The sequence below is a fragment of the Aphelocoma coerulescens genome, chromosome 1, assembly GCF_041296385.1.
Source record: "Aphelocoma coerulescens isolate FSJ_1873_10779 chromosome 1, UR_Acoe_1.0, whole genome shotgun sequence".
In the NCBI taxonomy this organism is placed as follows: Eukaryota; Metazoa; Chordata; class Aves; order Passeriformes; family Corvidae; genus Aphelocoma; species Aphelocoma coerulescens.
The window spans coordinates 99,867,133-99,884,648 of NC_091013.1; the positions used below are offsets into that span (position 1 = coordinate 99,867,133).

Here is a 17,516-nt window from a genome sequence, read left to right on the forward strand (position 1 = left end):
GGAGCGGCAGGTGCGGAGCTCTCCTCCCGCCGGCTCCCCCGCCTCTTCCCGCTCCTCCCAGCGGCGTTGGCCGTCACCAAACGAGGGCGGGGGCTGCTACATAGCGGCGGTGCGAAAGTGACATTTTCCAGGGGCATTCGGTACTGAACGAGCCAGAAGGGGAAGGAGGGAGCGGGCAGCGGGGAGGAAAAATGGCCTCGTCAGGCGAGAGCAGCTGGCACCCGCCGCGGTCAGCAAGAGCTGCCAGTGACGGCCTGGCGCTCCACGCTGAAAGTTGTGGCCAGCCACCTAAACCTCTTTTTTCCTACTCAACCAGTGGGGAAAATAGAGGATCAGTTCTTTGTGGGGGTGGCTACACGGACACAGCACAGTCATCGTCACTGCGAACATTAATGTTGCGATTTCATGGCAGGGGGCCAGCAGGGCCGGCCCTTGGCATTGCTGCAAAAGGATGTGCTCTGATGTTTGATCTCTCTATGCTTTCAAGCGTAATCAGCAAGAAAGGAGATTTAGTCGATGAAACAGAGAGCAGCTAACAAGCGCTAAGTGCTGTCCAGGTGTTAGAAAGACAAATTACCTGTTGGAAGAATTGCCTTGTTAAGGTTTAGGGCTTGACATGCTTCAGTGATCTCAGACCTGGGGGGAGGGTCACAAATCTTGGAAAGAAGGATGCCCACTGATAGTGTACACAAAGAATGCAAAATTTATGGCCTTCAAGGGCATCTGGCAGAACTCCCAAGATAAGGAAGAAACTAATAAAGCCAACTTGGCAATTGTGTTAAAATACTTCCAGCTGGGTAAAAGTTAATTCTGGTAGGGGGAGGTGGTGACCACCAACTCACGTACCACTGACACCAGAAACCCACTGACTCATGTAGAAGACTGAGCTGCAGACTATTTAGCATGAAAAGTGACAACATCATTAACCAATAGAAGATAGAATACTAATTAATAAGAGAACTATGTAACTTATAGCTAATGAATACCAATTCCTTTGTTTGCTAAAATGTCTAAATAGTAAAAGCTTTGGTAGTTGGTGTGCTTGATCTGTGGAATACCATGGAACACCCAGGCTTGCACAACTCTAAAATAAATAATCAATGTCTCTCTTAAGTGTGTAATTACTGTCTTGTTGCACACCAGGTAACAAACCTGATTTTTGTGGACAACCGCATGGGCAATGAGGGAGAAGATACAGAGCTGCTTTTCCTTTGTAGTCTGTCCCAAACTAAAGCATCAGTAGCCACTCTTGCTCTTTAGATCTCTGCCACATACAAGCCACAGCTTGAGTTTTAGGCCATAATCTGTCACCTCCCAGTATTACATTTGTGTTTGCCACCAGTCCTGAGAACTCCAGCATGATACTTGCACACATAGAGACTGGCAGGCACATTGCAGAGCAAAGGGATACCCCACACAGGTAATGTGGGAAGGGGAGGCCAGCAGTGGACATGACACTGCTGAGACCTTGCAAAGGGAAAAGAAGAATATGCCCACTGGGATGCAGCTGCTGCATTGGGTGTTTTAATGGGGTGTTGCAAGAGTCAAAAAGGAACTGGCAGCTTATATCGTGTACTAAGGGAATCCAAAATTGTAGGAACACTGACAAGAACAAGGAGGAGCAGAAAGTGTCATGTAACACTCACTCACCTAATCGGCCCACTGAATTCACCTAATTCACCTACTGAATTATCCATGGATCTCAGCTCAGCAGCCTGTTCCCCACTATGCCATTTGTCTGGGAATGTTGTTCAAGTGACCTGCACCCACGCAGCCTCCTGGTTCAGGAGATGTGCATTGTGAGGCCAGGCAGCCAGGTGTGATGATCTGGAACGTGTACAGGTTACACCAACTGACCAAAATATGATTTTCCTGAATTCACACAAACAAACTGCAAGATAAAAGCTGAAATTGAAACATCTATCAAAAGCACACATCAGTTCTCCAAAGCAGTGCCTTGTTCCTAGTTTGTGAAATATACTAAGCATGTTTTCCTTTAAAATTAAATAGCTTTGTTTTTTCTTCCTAAAGCTCTATCTGCTGGCCACTATCCAAAGGCCTACATAGAGCTGTTGATAGCAACACAAACTCTGAGGGAAAGACTGCAGTAAAACCTCCAAGAGGGTTTCTCAAGTCTGCAGTTGAAGGGTATCTTTTACTTAGCTTTTTTTACATTAAAAAGAAAGTTTGGAAAATATTGATTTAGCTTGTAGAAACCAGGAAGAGACCAAACAAAATACATTTTAGACTCTTGCCCAAGCTATGGAATACCAAGGGAGGTTAAAATTTAGTCATCTTGAGAGATGACTTCAGATGGGTCTGCACAAAGGTATGGCCTCTGAAGACTAAACATCTCTGGAAGCAGCACTCTAGCAGCCTTCTAAATAGATTAAGGAGGAGCACTGCTATTTTAGCTGTGCTCCCTGCACGGTAATAGTTTGTAACAGAATTACCCTGGAAGAAGGAATCATTTCTTGGTGGGATGAAAAGGCAGAGGCTGGAAGGGAGGAGAAGAAAGAGAATAGCCAGTAAAACATGGTTAACACATTTTGATACTGATTGCACCAGTTTGGAGTACAATGCAGAGGGGAGATCACAGCCATTTCTCTTCTGACATTGAATTGTGTGTAAGAATTGCTTGTTAACTCAGTGATTTTTGTTTTCCATTTGTCCTCTGCCTGCTGACAGTGGCAGAATTATGTTAGAGACCTATGTGTCAGAATGAACAGATTCATCTACCAGTCAAAGAGGAATAGCTCAGAGCAGGCTACTGAGATGAGACTGCAAGAAAATTGTCAGAACAAGTACCCAGGAAAAAAGATCCAGTGAAAATCTCAGTCTCTGAAAGAGGTAATAAGAAAAGACCCTCCCTCAAGCTACTATATCATTTGGCAGCCTGGTGCCACATGTGAGAGTACAAGGACTACAGGTAGCACTGGACATTTACAGCTCTTGATTTCGAGGACTAATGGGTGAAATAGGGAGAGACTGCCCAGCTGTCATGGGTTTCCAAATTATTTCCCCTGTACAGCCCTTTATCAGAATTGATGTACATACAGCAGTGGCTCATAATGTGTAAACATCACAGCAGCACTACAGGCATTTGCCATTGGCTTCTTGTGTCTTCAGTTTCAGCCCACTAAAAGAATGGTTGTCCAAAAAAATAAGTACTTATCTCCAATGGACAGACTGTTCAAGGAACCTCAAAAATGTATTTACATTCATTGTCACTCTTACGTTGGGTAAGCCCCTATCACTGTCAGTTGAAAGTAACAGTCTGGGGTAGTCTGGGGTTTTCCAGACTTCTTACACTTCTGACATGATAGAAGGTAAATTAAGCTGTGGAAATTTTGTGTGATGAAACTGAGCTGAAGGTATTTTGATACTTTCCATGTAGTGCCTGTTCTGGGAACCACTTTATCATCTTGAAAAAAGAAACCTGTTCAATATAGTTTAAAGAAGTATTTTTGTCTTTGATTCAGTATAAACATAAGATAACCACTGCTCCAGCAGCCCAGTCAACTATATGCTGTGTTTTATTGTCAAATAAGTTGTCTGGGTTTTGTGTCAATGCTTAGATAATGTGAAAATAAAGGACTTTGAACCTCTGAGCGAGATGTTTTGTCAGGGCCCTGTTGCCTCTTACATTAGTTGCCCAAGTACAGGATAGAGTTTCTCTTTCTGATCAGAGTTGTAGACCTACAACTACCAAATGCTATCACTCAGCAGTGGGACCAGAGAGTTGTGCTCCAATCCAGTCCAATGGAAGAGACTCTATGGTGATTATTTACACCTCCTCTAAGCTTCAGACTCCACCTTCAGGTGAAGGCAAGGGGTTCACTGGGCTGATATCACCTCTAGAAGCAGTGCACCAGTTCCTTCCCAGACTGAAGAGGCAAATCCTCATGTTTCAGGACTACAGCATGAATTCTATACACAAGGATTCTGTACCACAGGACTGAACCATCCCCTTCCTGGGAGACCACCCTTGGAAGTTAGTATGGAGGAAATCTCCTTCCATACTGGCAAGCAAGCCCTTAAAAACATAAGAGAAGAATCAAGATTATTTTAAAGGCTTTTGTGTCTCTTGAATGCTCTACAAAGCCAGTACTGCAACAGATCATCTCTTGCCAGAAATACAGCCAAATCTTCAGAACATCAGCCTGGAGGTGGAAGGTAGTTTGCAAGAATGAAATCACTTTCCACTTTAAATCCAGAACTGCTGTCTCTGACAGCAAGACTTGGCCCACAGCATCCCAGACATTCTGGGGTCTCATGCTGGTACCAGGATTCTGGCCCTGCCCTCCTCAGTAAAGAAGACAGGGACCCTCCTACAAGTCTTGGTATAAACTTAAAATATATTAATGCCTTCCTCACATTGTTTTCTGCACATCTCTCACCAGTTTGAGCTAGGATTAAGACTATCATCACTTTCATGTTTTGCTCCTTCTTGTCACTTTGCATTGAAAGCATATCCAAACATATTAGTAAAGATTAGGAATTTGCCATGCATGCCACACTGTAAAATCTGGATCAGCAAGTTCAGTGTACTATCTCCCTGGTAATAAGGCAAAAAAGGGAAGCTGGTGTTTTGTACCGTGCCACAAAATAATCTGCCTGTCCCACATATGTTGGAGGCAGGAACTATGAGCCTTTACACACGAGACATGTGGCAGCTTTTCCACAATGCAGATATGCAGCAGCTGATGTTCATTGTGCATTTAAAGCCTGGTCAGGCTTACTTCAGTGCTTGTTGGGGTGACTGATCAGCTGTTCCCTTTTGTGGAGGGAACACCCATGAAAATCTGAGCATTCTGGAATAAATCTCATTGCACAGACTTGTGGGAAGGACAGGTGTTTGCACTCAAATGGCTGCATGTGTTACTAACACAATAAAAGAGCATGACAGAAGAAGACAACTGTTTATTTTCTGACAGTCTCTATGCTTAGTAACTTAGAAAATTTCAACCTGCATTTGGGAAATAATATCACTAGTCCTCCAAAAGACATGAATCTGCAAAGGACTGTCCTTACACTGCAGTCAAACTCAACTGTTTTCACATAAAAATCAGAAAAAAATAGCCCAGGTTTAAAAGCATTTAGCCATGAAGCAGATACACACTAGTCACCCATGGGGAAGTTTCTTCTTTTCCCCCAGTATTGCAGAGTTACCCGAGACAGCTGCCTATATAGATCTTTCCAAAGAGGAAACCTCTTCCACTCTCACTTCTCATTACTTGAAAGAGCAGGATTTTCAAACTTCTGCAAAAAGACCTATATGAATTGTCAGAACTGACCAGAATCAGACAGCTGAGCCACTGTTAATCTGGACCACTACATGCACGCATCTCCAATTAGTCACCCCACAAAAAACAAATGCTATCTAAGGTCTGTGCTTATACATCTCAGGAAACCTCATTCAGAGCCCAAGTCCAGCCTGGGTATTGAAGAAAAAAACATCTCACTGTAGTTCCATAAAATCCTCCATAATACAAACTTCTAACCTTGATCAGTCTTGCTGCAAACTGGGCAGTGTTTCTGCAACTCTGGTGAATGGTGTTAAGCTGTCAGTCAATTGAGAAGCAGCAAAACTGTAGGTTCACTTCTCTTCCACTGCACACATTCTATTTGTCCTATTTTTATCCTTTGAGTGTTGCTGCTATTAACAATTTTATTCTGCTTGATGGCGTGCCATTTTGATGCATTTTGTGTCAGTGGCACATCTGACTTGTCTGAATCTATTCAAGTCTCTCATTATCATATTTTATGAAATGTGAAACTCCACTACAGAAAACAGTTTAACATTCTCAATGAACTGCAGGACCTAACTGGAAGCCTGGAAGGAATCATTAGTATTTACAAATACATGAGTCATTCCATATTTGAGATGTCACTGACTGCAGCTGCATACTTCTGTATACTCACATTCCAGCATCTCACTTCTTTTAAATATTGCATCAAGATATATGCTGTGCAGTGCTGCAAGCTGCTTATAAAGAGCCTGCAACATCACCCATCTTCTGATTCTGTTTAGAATCCCCACAGCTGTTTTTTCACAAAGTTACTAGATAATGTAGAAAATTCAGTCACTCTGAAGCCATTTTTTTCACATCAGTGGTCATTCTAGATTTCAACTTTCAACACCTAATTCATTTGCACTTGTTTTCTTCTGCTTTTCTTCTTGCTGATCTTCTTCTCAAGGATCTTTAGAATCCTGGTTCCCACCAAAATCAATGGGACTTGACTATCAAGTGCCTAATGGTCAAATTTTAAGAAGCATTAGGACATCTCCATATGCAGGTGGAGTGATTCTCAAGAGACCCTATTGACATTGACATCTTCCTAAATACATTATGTATCTGCAGTACAATTACTTTTTTAAAAGTGACATGGGAACATGTATCATCTACATGGCAGAAAATTTCGTCTAAATGCTCAGCTCAAGCCCATATCCTGACTATTTTGCCCTGTTTTCAATATGCTGTGCAGTATTTTATCTAAGTACTGTCTTAGATTGGTACTTACTCTGTGTAAGACTACATTTTACTCCATGCTTCCTGTATGAACTGGCATGCACTACTCTAGTCCCTTATTTAAGATGAGAATGGATTCTTCAAGGTCTGGTTCTCTCCTAGGGGTCTGTGCAAAAACTTAGTATTGAAGAGATGATGTTTCCATATCTACATGCTAAATGCTGAGTTTTTATCATGATCTCACAGTCGACATCTCAAGACAAAAATAACATGCTCTAGATCCTGTTTGGGTGCAGGCAAAGACAGAGGGGAGAGACAGCAGAACTTTGAAGACTGAAGAGAGTGCAGGCTGTGTTCTCCTACATGAGGGAAGTGATACTTCTACATCCTTCCCCAGTCCTTGAAAGGACTCTACTGAGACCCCATCCGATTCTAGCTTTTTTCTTCCAGTGGCCTAAGTGTCCTGTCACTGCTTCCTCACCTCTTTATCTCTGGTAGGGCTGAACCCCTGGCCCCCTGGATGTGTGCTAGCCCTCATCTGACCTTCATCTGGTGGATTGCAATTAAAGGATGATAAACAGATTGTATTAAGACTATGTTGCACTAATTGTTTAAGAGCAAATAAGAGTGTAGTATGGAAGAGATATACTGTGTCATAAGAAGCTGAAATTAATCTCTGTACCACTTCTGTCCAGATATTTAATTTCTATGAAGGGAGTAGCTACAATAGTCACAGAAAATCAGGAGTCCCTGATGCTTGCTTCATATCAGGCAAGCACAGAAATTCACTCCCTAGGAAAGTGTCTTAATACACTGAAACTTGAAACCTGTAACCTGACACAATGGTATTGGCATTTTTTTCCCTGAATATTACATGAGAGGAATGAGACCAAGATCCTTTTCCTCCTGAGGCAAGACAACATGCCTGACTACAGCCCTGCAAATCATCCAAATGTCATCTCTGGTCTTTAAGAATCATCATTTAAGAAGCTGACCCAATCCAAGTGAAGTCAAGTATATGAGTGTCCTCCAGAGGATGCCTGAAATATTGTTAAAATTGGGGTTTTGTCACAATTTGAACCACAGGCTGAAAATGTCCTTAGTTCTGCTTCTTTTTTAAATTTTTTAAGTGCTGATCAAAACCATTACAGAAGTCTTTTAGCCAGCTTTGACATGAATTCTTTAACTGTGATCACAAAGTACTACTACTTCATTTCCTTTGAACTTTTGACTTTTTAGGCTATCCTCAACTGTATATTGCTTTCATTACAGGAAATGTGCCCACAGTCATACTAAGAAAAAGAAGGCAAGAGAGAACAGGTCTCCTATAGACACTTTCATCTATTTTTTTTTCCATTTCAGCAGTTGTATCAAAAGATGCCTCTCTTAGCATGGCTCTTAGTAAAAACAGCACAAATTAACCACAGACTTCACCTTAGTGAAGCTCCATTTACCACGATCAGTACTCTAAGGCCATTTTTACAAAAGATGTCTCAAGTTACAAGTGAGATATTCCACAGTGGTCACCATGCCTTACTACAGCCAAGGGTTAACACAGAGACAAGGTCTCAATCCACAAAGCAGGAGATTTCACAGCATCTGTCTCCTCACACCTCTTTGAGACTTACCTCTGCTTTGTGATGGGAATAGTGACCACATCTTCTTCCTCCTCCTCTTTGCTGGCTGGAAGGAAGGCTCCCTTATTTTGAATTAAAAACTTAGCAATGACATTGACTGCAGCCTTGTGCTGCTGCTTTCCTGCTTCTTTTGAATCACACACCTGGAAAAGATGTTTATTACACACAGATAGTAAATTATGTGCAGAACGGACAGGGAATGGACAGGGAACAAACAGGAATCCAAAGGTTACCTTGAATGGGTCTGAGTCCATTTTACATCAGTTCACATTTGGATACAAGAACTGGTGCCACTCAAGTTAGAGTCTGTGATGGGCAGGACCATACATGGAGGAATTGTGACATCCTGTGGCAAAAATGGGAAATGGCACACTAACGGGTACCAATTTTAAACAGATTACTTTTGGAATTTCTGGATATCAAAGCCTCAACAGTGCTTTCAAGGCTAGAACTTTGTTGCCTGTAACTTAGAATTTTTTTAATAACTAGAAAAAAATCGCCATCAAGTATCACAAGCATCCAGAACCATGACATTGCTGTCTTTTGACCCCTGCTAAGAGCAGAGAAGGACCATCTACAGAATGAAGCTTAAAGCCAGATGGATGACATCTTACCAGGGGTTTCACAGATCGTCATGGGTTGCAGGATAAAAGTCACATTCAAGAAACCTCCCCGTTCCCTCCCAGGCTTTAGAGGACAAAAGAAAAACAGAGTAGAGACTCATCATCTATTTAGCTCAACTTCTTTGCTTCATCCTCCCTAAAATCCTGTCTTTCCGCACCCTTCCTCACTTTTTCAGCCCCTTACCTACATCTCCCATTTTCTTGTCCGGACCTCTTCAGTTCTGCTCTACTGGCTGCTCACCCTGTCTCTCCCTCCTTCCTGTGCCACACTGGTTCTCTGCCACCCCACTCTCCTACTATTTTTTCTTTGCTCAGCCAGACAAGTTTCTCCTCTAAAATCAAGCATTCATGTCCAATCCATCTTGTCTTTGTTCAGCTACTACTTTGCTCTCAACTAGTGCCTAATCCTACCCTGCTAAATTTTCTACTTCCCCCTGTCTGGTTTTACAGTTCAAACACATCAGCAAGTCATCACAGCATAACAAGTCCATCAACAGAATAACAGTAATTCATCTTGCAGAAAATTATACCATCTTATCTCAAGGTTAATGTGAGGTAAAATTCATTTGGCTCAGCCTTTGTCACGGGCAGCTAAACTAGTGCCCTTTTCTGCCATATTGCAACATGCAAAGTAAATCCACTCAGACATTGTGCAGTAACTCACAAGGGTGTGGACAGTTTACTCATACATCTGAGCAGCTGGTGTCCCCTACAGCCAAGTGGCTATAAAAAAAATATTCAGATACACAGCACTCCAGCTCAGCAACAGAGTCTTGTTCTGGAAAAGTTATTAATGACAAAAAAACACCAAAAACCAAAACCCAACCCTATGGCCCATAGATCTCGGGAGAAAGCACACCAGTCAAATTCTTCTGTAGGAAACAGGAATCTTTTTTGCTTGCTTACAGTTTAGTTGACTGCAGCTCACTTTCACCAGAGTAACAGGATATGTCCTTGACATAGATATATCAAACTAGCAAATAAACTTTGAGTCCCTTTTCCAAAGTACTGATCATAAACAAGATTGCCAAAGTTTAATGCCTGGGATCAAATATTTTCTCAGAGCCTTGTGTATTTTGGCATCTTTTCCTCTGAAGTGTCTGATTTATAGTAAAAATAAATAAATAAACAAGACCCATTCAGACCAAACCTCACCACTTTGCCATCGCAGTGCATTCCACAGCACACACCACTGTGCCACAGGCCCTGGCCAGGTCTCCCACAGCTTCAGGTCCACAGGAGTATGAAGATTTCAGGAAAAGAACACTCAAGATCATAATAATCAACACAATTTTCATCACTTGTAAGGCTGTCCACTGTTCAGACCTGTAGTTCACAGAGATGTCTTAGAAATATAGTTAAAAATTAGCCATTATTTTACACACACACACACTCCTAATCTAATCTAATCTAAGTAAGTTCCATGAACCTGAACCTTGAGCTTTTTTGCTCAGCCACATATACCTGTCACCACCCATGAGTGAGTACCAGTCTTCAGGCAGCTATGCAGCGACCTGAAAACTTTTATCTTTTATTTTCTGACAAGTTAGTTTTCAGCCACATCAGTCTCCTGAGCTGGTTCCCTACACAGTCTTCCAGGTGTCAACACTCAACAGATCAGAGGTAGTAGGGCTAGGGAGCTCATGGTGAACAAAGAAAAAGGTGGCAACATCTCACATTTAGCCCAATTTAATGCAGTTAAAGTTAATAGTGGGACTGCACGTTTTTGGTAATACACGACTCCAGAGAGTACTTATTTGTTAGGCTATACCCTGGCATCTTTTAGTACTCCCAAGAACCCATTTAGCTGTTTCATTTTTCCTTCTCAACTTGGTTTCCATCTGGATCCAGTCCACATTAGAAAAAAAGAAGTCCAGGCCACCTGTATTCAGTCAACTCTGAAAATCTTAAAGTGGCAAAATATGAGAGGGTGGAGCCAACAAAGAATAATTTTTTGGCCGAAATACAGTTCACGCACCTCATTACCTCAAGGCAGATGTTCAGCATGGAAAAATTTCAGCACAGAAATCATGGAGTTTTAGTGAAATGAGATACAAGAAAAGAAAACTGAACTTGATAGTGAGAAATTCTAGGGAACTCTATTAAAAAGTGACCTTTGTTACCACATCACTAATTACAGTAAGGTATCACACTGTAAAGCTCTTTAGTAAAACAAGGGTCTTTACAGCCTGCTGCTGGGTATCTTTAGGGCATGGATCAATCCATTGTGGGAAGTCACAGCCTACAGATGTCTGTCAGAAACAAAGCTGTGAGAGCATTTCTTAGTTCAGACACATCTTCAATTGACCCACTAACCTAAGAAAGCTGTTGCTTCAGGCAAGGGATGGGCCTTTAAGAAAGTAAACCAGCATTCAAAGTTGAATTGTCTTCAAGAAAATTCACAGAGCCAAGGAATTTGGAACTACAGTCCTAAAATTGCTTTCCTGTAATGCGGTACTGAGGGGCCAGTATTTTATGTCAGACTTGACAAGCTGTGAATAACCCTTTGATATACAGTTTTATACACAAAATAACTAACATAAGGGACTGGCTTCAAGATTATAGGCAGAGGAGAGGGCCCATTTGCAATTCCTCTGCTTTTTGTGTCCTATTCCAAGGCAGCACTGCCTGCAAATCTCCTTACATTCGCAAAAGCATTAGCCCTTTCTGGTTTTAACATTAAGCATGAAGAAGCTTCCAACTTTCTTATAGAAGAGAATGGCCTCCTCCTTGTGGAAACAATGCAATGTTTTGCAAAGCATGATGTTTATTTGTAATGCTTTGTACAGGCCTCTTGAGATGCTCTACAGATTAAAAAAACCCTGCAGCCCCTCTGGGCAGTAAGTACCAAGCTATTTTCACAAAATGAGAGAAGCAATTAGGTTGGAAAAGACCTCTGAGTTCACTGAGTTCAACCTATGACCGAATACCACCATGTCAACTAGACCATGGCACGGAGAGCCACGTTCAGTCTTTCCTTAAACACTTCCACTGATGGTGATGCCACCACCTCCCAGGGCAGTCCATCCCAATGTCCAATTCCTCCTAATGTCCAATCTAAACCTCCTCTGGCACAGCTTAAGACTCGTCCTCTTGTCTTGTCACTGGTTGCCTGGGAGAAGAGGCCAACCTCCACCTGGCTACATCTCCTTTCAGGGAGTTCCAGAGAGAGTTAAGGTCACCGAGCCTCCTTTTCTTCCGGCTAAATAACCCCAGCTTCCTCAGCCACTCCTCGTAGGACTTGTGCTCCAGACCCTTCATCAGCTCTGCTGCCCTTCTCTGGACTTGCTTTCACCACTTTATGGCTGCAGAAATCCTAAGTGACAACAAGCAAAGCCAAGAATAAGAGTATCCAGGCTTGAATCCCGTCCCTAGCTGTAACTGCTAAACCAGATTTCCTAAGCACTGAGCGACGGTCCAGAGGAGAATCACATGAAACAACTCCAGCAGCAGCTGTTGAAAAGCAAAAATACGTATGTCCGTCCTTTCCCGGCCTCGCTCGTGCCCCGTCTTCCTCACACTCCAGCCAAATCCCCGGGCCAGCGCCGCTCTCCCGGAGGCGGCACAAGATGGACGCGGCAAGGCGAAGCCTTAGGGCTCTGCGGGAAGCGGGCGCGGGGAGCTGGAGGGAGCTGGAGGGAGCAGGAGCACGAGCAGCAGCACCGGGACCAGCAGGGGGAAAACCCTGCGCGGGTGGGCGCGTCTGTCCCGGGGAAGACTCACGATCAGCCGCCCCCAGGGCCGGGCAGCGCAGGGCACGGTACCGTCCGGCCCGCAGCGACCCGGCCGCAGGGGCGGGACACTCCCGGCGCCGCCCGCCCGCCGCGGCCATGGGAACGGCAGCCGTGCCGGACCCGCTCGACGGGGACGGGCTCCTGGCGGGACCTCCGGCTGCTCCTTCGGTACCGGGCCCGGCCGGGTCCGTGCCGCCCTGCCCGCGGCCCCGCCTCGCTGCAGCCCCCGGCGGCGGCAGCGGTGCGGCCAAGCCCGAGCCCTACGGCGGGCGCGGGGCCGGGGGTTGGGTGGGGCGCGGGGCGTGAGGCCTCCGCCTCTGCCGGGGCCTGCCCTGCCCCAGGGCCCCGGGGCTGTCGCCGAGCTCGTCACGAGGTGGGTGCCGCCCGAGCAGCGGGCAAGCGATAGGGCTGGCGGCTCCAGCGAGACTGGGACCATGGAACATTTGCTGGAGCAAAGCCAGCTCTGGGTCCCAGAAGGAAGTATCATGTACAGTATGGTATTTCAACTGATTACCATTGCACCATGCCTTTCTTTTAATGTTTCATGTCTTCTCGTTTTCTGTGTAAGTTGATGGTGCTTCCAAAGAAAGCAGATTTTTCTACTAGATTTTTCACGTGCATCTTCCACAATATTTCATCCCTGAGGCTCATTTGTGTGATGGTGACATTTGTTTGATACAGAGACATGTATTTCAGTTCTTTCTTCCTAGTTTGTTTTATATTCTCTTATGTACAGACTTTTTTTAAAGAAGGATGTGGAGCCTGATGATTCGTGCTGATTCCTCAAGTATATAACTAGTTCCATTTGTTCATTTGTCTTTCAGACCCTCTGTACACACAGTGAAGTGAGAAGGACCTTCCAAAGTCAAATGTCCATGCTCAGCTTGTTGGTGATAAAGTGGTAGGTGTTGGCCAAAGACAGCTCACATGTTCACCTTGTCTTTTTCCGCATATGCATGGTTAGAAACTGTCATGGTCCTAAGCTGCTCCCTTAAAACAGCATAATACAAAGCAGAGAAAGAAGTTTCATCTAAAACAAGACTATATGGAGTGGGCCATGATTGCTGGCCTATGGTGACTCTCTAACAGCAACCTAGAAATACCCAGCTTCATGTTCTGAGTAATTTCTTAACTTGTGTGTCAGTCTTTTTAAGAGACTATCTCCAAGTGCTGTTAACTATAGCTTATATATGTTACTTAGATCTAATAAAGTAACTGGTCAGCTGCTGGGCTGTTGTTCAAGCAGAGCTGTCATTTCACACAATGCCTCCTTACTTACCTTGGGATATACGTACATTGCAGATCAACGTAGCATACGTAGACTAAAATGAAATATTTAGCGACAGCTAAGCAGCCAATAAAGACTGCAAATCCATCCTGGTTCTTCATACAGAATTAGTAGAGTTTAACTTCCTAGCTAAGCCCTTAGCTAGTTAGCCCGTGCTTAGTTTCCTACTGCATTTGCTCACCTGCTGTCAGTATTCCCCTTAGCTTGTTTGAAACCAGGTAAGGCATGTCTGTGGGGGTTGCAGTCACACCTTTAGACAGCAATGATTGATAGCAGCACAGGATGCATACAGGTAGAATGCCAGAGGGAAACAGACTTGATGCAACTGCACAATGAACTGGATTTTAAACAGAGCCTTCCTGAAGCTATGCATTTGACTGAGGCTGCAAGGCAGATATTCTGAACTCAGACTTCATTGCTATACAGCAGGGGAAAAAGCCCTGAGCATCTTTCCAGCAATGGAGTCAAGGAACATTTTTTTGAAGAATGTTGCTGGATATCTCTTACTCCATTATCTCAGAATATTTCTTGTATCTACTTGAAAACAAAAAAGTGTTTGTCTGTTTCTCTGTAGTATGGCTGTGGTAACAGTTCAGGCCAGACGAAGTAAACAGGCATCCTGTCACTAAAGTTGTCACATCACAGGTGTAATGGTGCAGACTCTGACTTGCATAAATCATGTTTTAAAATCAATCAGCAAATGCATAATGTGCAACTCAAAACCCTACATCCTTGAATTCTTAATCTGTAGCTTCACAAATTGGGATGCACAGAGCTTGTGATACTATTAGTTCATAGGGTATTCCAAACTCTCAAAAGCTGAACTCCTTTTGAAGAGAAATGGAACAAAAATGCAATTTCATGCACAGCAAGCAGCTACTCATAGTAGGGTGCCTAGATCTTCATCAACTGACACTGTCTTACACACTGGTGAGTACTTGAAATGTCACCTGTACGCATTTGAGTTAGCACCTGCTGAAATCAAAGGGGCAATTCAAAATTCAGTTCTGATATCAGTCTTTACAGAAGCTCAAGCCAATAGAGCTACGTCACTTATACTTCAGTCATGATTGCAAAGATTTATTGGCAGCCATAAATTTAGCAATTTAAGGCATATCTACCCAGGGAAATTAGTCCTTAAAAGGAAGGGTGTAGATTTTTAATGTGATCATTTTTGTATGTTAGCTCCCTTTGAGTTATTTTTAACAAATGCTAAAATTGTTCCAGTATAAAATAATGTAACTTTACCGTGTAAGTGGAATATGTTACTTAATTTCTAGAGCACTAAAATAGGAAGGAGTTACATGGGGTAATGTGCTAGAAGTTCACATTGCTGCACATTCACAGTTACTGCACACTAACTTCTTTATGTAACAAACCGTTAGACCTTTCGGTTTTAAGTATAAGTTTAGCACTGGAAAACAGCCAGAAGACAAATCTGTGCATCTGCTGCTAGTCTGGTATGCTCCACATCTTGAGAGGAACCATCTAAGTAGCTGACATCATTAACATATGTATGCCGCCTTCTTCCCCCATTCCAAATGTGCAGTCCTGTAAATCACAGCAGGCTGGAATTCTGAACTCTTTAATGCTGTTTGAAATGGCTAAATTAGAGCCTCTCTTCTTTGTGTCCACACAAATGCTAGGTGAAGGCACTGATATCCTGAAGTATGGCTACTGGACTGATTCACTTCCCGGCCTGCAGCTTGTGTTCCAAGGGCAAAGATCCAGTGCCTGCATTTATTGGTCGAAGATGGAGGGCTCAGCAGCGCCTGGAGGCTCTTCAGCAGCTTGCTGTGTAAGTGTTCTATGGTTGGGTAATTTAAAATGAACATACAAAGAAAACCAACAAAAACCCATGCACGCTGAAGTGGAGATGACTGCAATTTGCTCCTACTTATATTTCCCTTGAAATTAAGAGATTGCAGCTGTTGTGGAGTATGGTTACCCATCTGTTTCTTGCAGGGTGGATGTTGCACATTCCTTCATCCCTGCGCTATCTGCTTTGCAGCGGTTGCCACAAAAAAGAAGAGAGTTATTTCAATCTCTTACAGATCAGATGAGTTATGAAGACTTCAGTGACTCATGTGTGTTACTTCAGTGGGAGCTCTTTCATTTTAGTCCCATGCAGTTGCAGCTGGTTAGGTTGCTTTTGCTGCTCTTTCCAGGGTCCTTGCAGCCTGAGCCCAGGGCACCACATTTTTAGTGCAGGGGTTTCTTAGTTGAGCTTTCTCCCAGCGTCACAATTTGGTGACATATTTGATTCAGCAAATATTAAAAAAAAAGTTCATGTGTTTTGCCATACCTCAGGTTTTTTTAAGTCCTCTTGTAGCTGTATTCAAGACTGCAGGCATCAGCCTAGGCTTTTGCTTTCAAAGGTTCTTTCTGCTTTAAGAAACTAACTTTAGACCATGGGCTTTTTAGATGGTGCTTGCTTTGAGGTTGCTGGTAACTGAGTTCTACCACATGCCGGACAATAATCAAAGATGCTCTAGCGTGATACAGTGGATTTCACACCTGGTTTTGTTCAGTTTCAAAGGCATATTCTTCTCATTTCCATAATAAAAAATAAAAAAAATTGGATTTTTTTTTCTTAATACTATTTTCAGTGTTTCAAGCTGTCCCCAGCACATGAAAATCTCAGTGGATTCTTATATTTTGCCTGTGTGACACCTGTGCTGCTTTAAAATTGATTTACATTTCAACAACATGTATATGCAAAATGTCTTGCAATTAACAAAAACCAAGAGATGCATCTCCTCTGTTTCAACCTGCACTGATTGACAGTGCTGCTGATACGGAAGACAGAATATTTCCCAGCTGTCTTCTCAGTAGTTGCATTGCCTCTGCAAGGTTACTGGGAATAAATGCTCATTTATTTCAGCAAAGTCAGCAAATATAAGTCAAGGACATGCCAGAGGAAGGATCTATGGAATAAAAAGGGCTATTTCCCTGTGTTCCCATTGTGCCTGTAACTGTACCATAATAGGATGAACGGTTTATGCTAATAAAGTTAGACCATAAGAATAAGTGCCCACCTGTGCTGAATGAAACACAGATCCATCTGGCTGGAGCAACAGTCTGATATGTAAAGAGTCTGCTAGTGGAACTAGCCCTCAGCTCAATTAACTCATTTGAATTACAAGCACAACTTCACAATAATGGGTTGATTAGTGCTGAGCAAGTATATCAGGTTATGACATTCCATTTCAAATTATTCCCTTCTCTTTTCTTATGTGATGTGACTGAAAGCCTTGGGAAGAGATGACTTTAAACTTACCTTGGCAGTAAATTGTATGTCACGGGAGGTTAATGAAGCATCTCGCTCTAAGCTTTCCTGTAGCAGGTAGCCATACTGTGCCTCCCCAAATTCCACAGTTTGCAGGAATTAGATGAGGGCTTGGAAGACAACTGATCTCAGCGTGTAATCCTCTGTTTTGATGCCAGCTGTTGAGCAATGTTATGTATTGTCAATTGTATTTCTGTAAATATACCTTTGTAATTAAAATTAGGTATCAGCAACCAACCCCAGTACCCACAAGCCCATACATCTGAGGTCAGAATTCTTACAAATTGCCAAAAATGGTTCTAATAGAAAACCTGGCCTTCAGGACTTGCCACATATATAGCTCAAAGAAATAAAATCATCATAGAATGGCCTGGGGTGGAAGGAACCTTAAAGATCATGTAGTTCCAATCCCCTTGCCATGGGCAGGGACACCTTTCACTCAGAGCTCCATCCAACCTGGTCTCAAACACTT

General features: G+C 43.1%; 1 protein-coding gene and 1 long non-coding RNA gene across 7 annotated transcripts in view; one reads left to right on the plus strand and one right to left on the minus strand.

Annotated features, from left to right (window-relative positions):
* Window positions 1–8,107: 8,107 nt before the first annotated feature.
* Window positions 8,108–10,484, minus strand: LOC138113147 (uncharacterized). The gene is made up of 3 exons (XR_011152024.1): window positions 9,889–10,484; window positions 8,344–8,456; window positions 8,108–8,253 (listed from the first exon to the last, which is right to left on the minus strand). It is a non-coding gene; the product is annotated as an uncharacterized lncRNA (long non-coding RNA).
* A 1,656-nt stretch (window positions 10,485–12,140) lies between these two features.
* The window catches only part of CFAP91 (cilia and flagella associated protein 91), a 31,156-nt gene continuing 25,780 nt past the window's right edge, over window positions 12,141–17,516 (plus strand). Inside the window, exons 1-3 of one of the 6 annotated variants that reach the window (XM_069021049.1) lie at window positions 12,141–12,206; window positions 13,292–13,368; window positions 15,402–15,553. In XM_069021049.1, the coding sequence (XP_068877150.1) occupies window positions 15,426–15,553 (128 nt within the window). In that variant the 5' untranslated portion in view covers window positions 12,141–12,206; window positions 13,292–13,368; window positions 15,402–15,425. Of the gene's footprint in view, window positions 12,207–12,741; window positions 12,841–12,868; window positions 13,031–13,291; window positions 13,369–15,401; window positions 15,554–17,516 lie in introns of those variants that run through there. The other 5 variants (XM_069021085.1, XM_069021077.1, XM_069021067.1 and 2 more) reach the window with 5 other exon arrangements.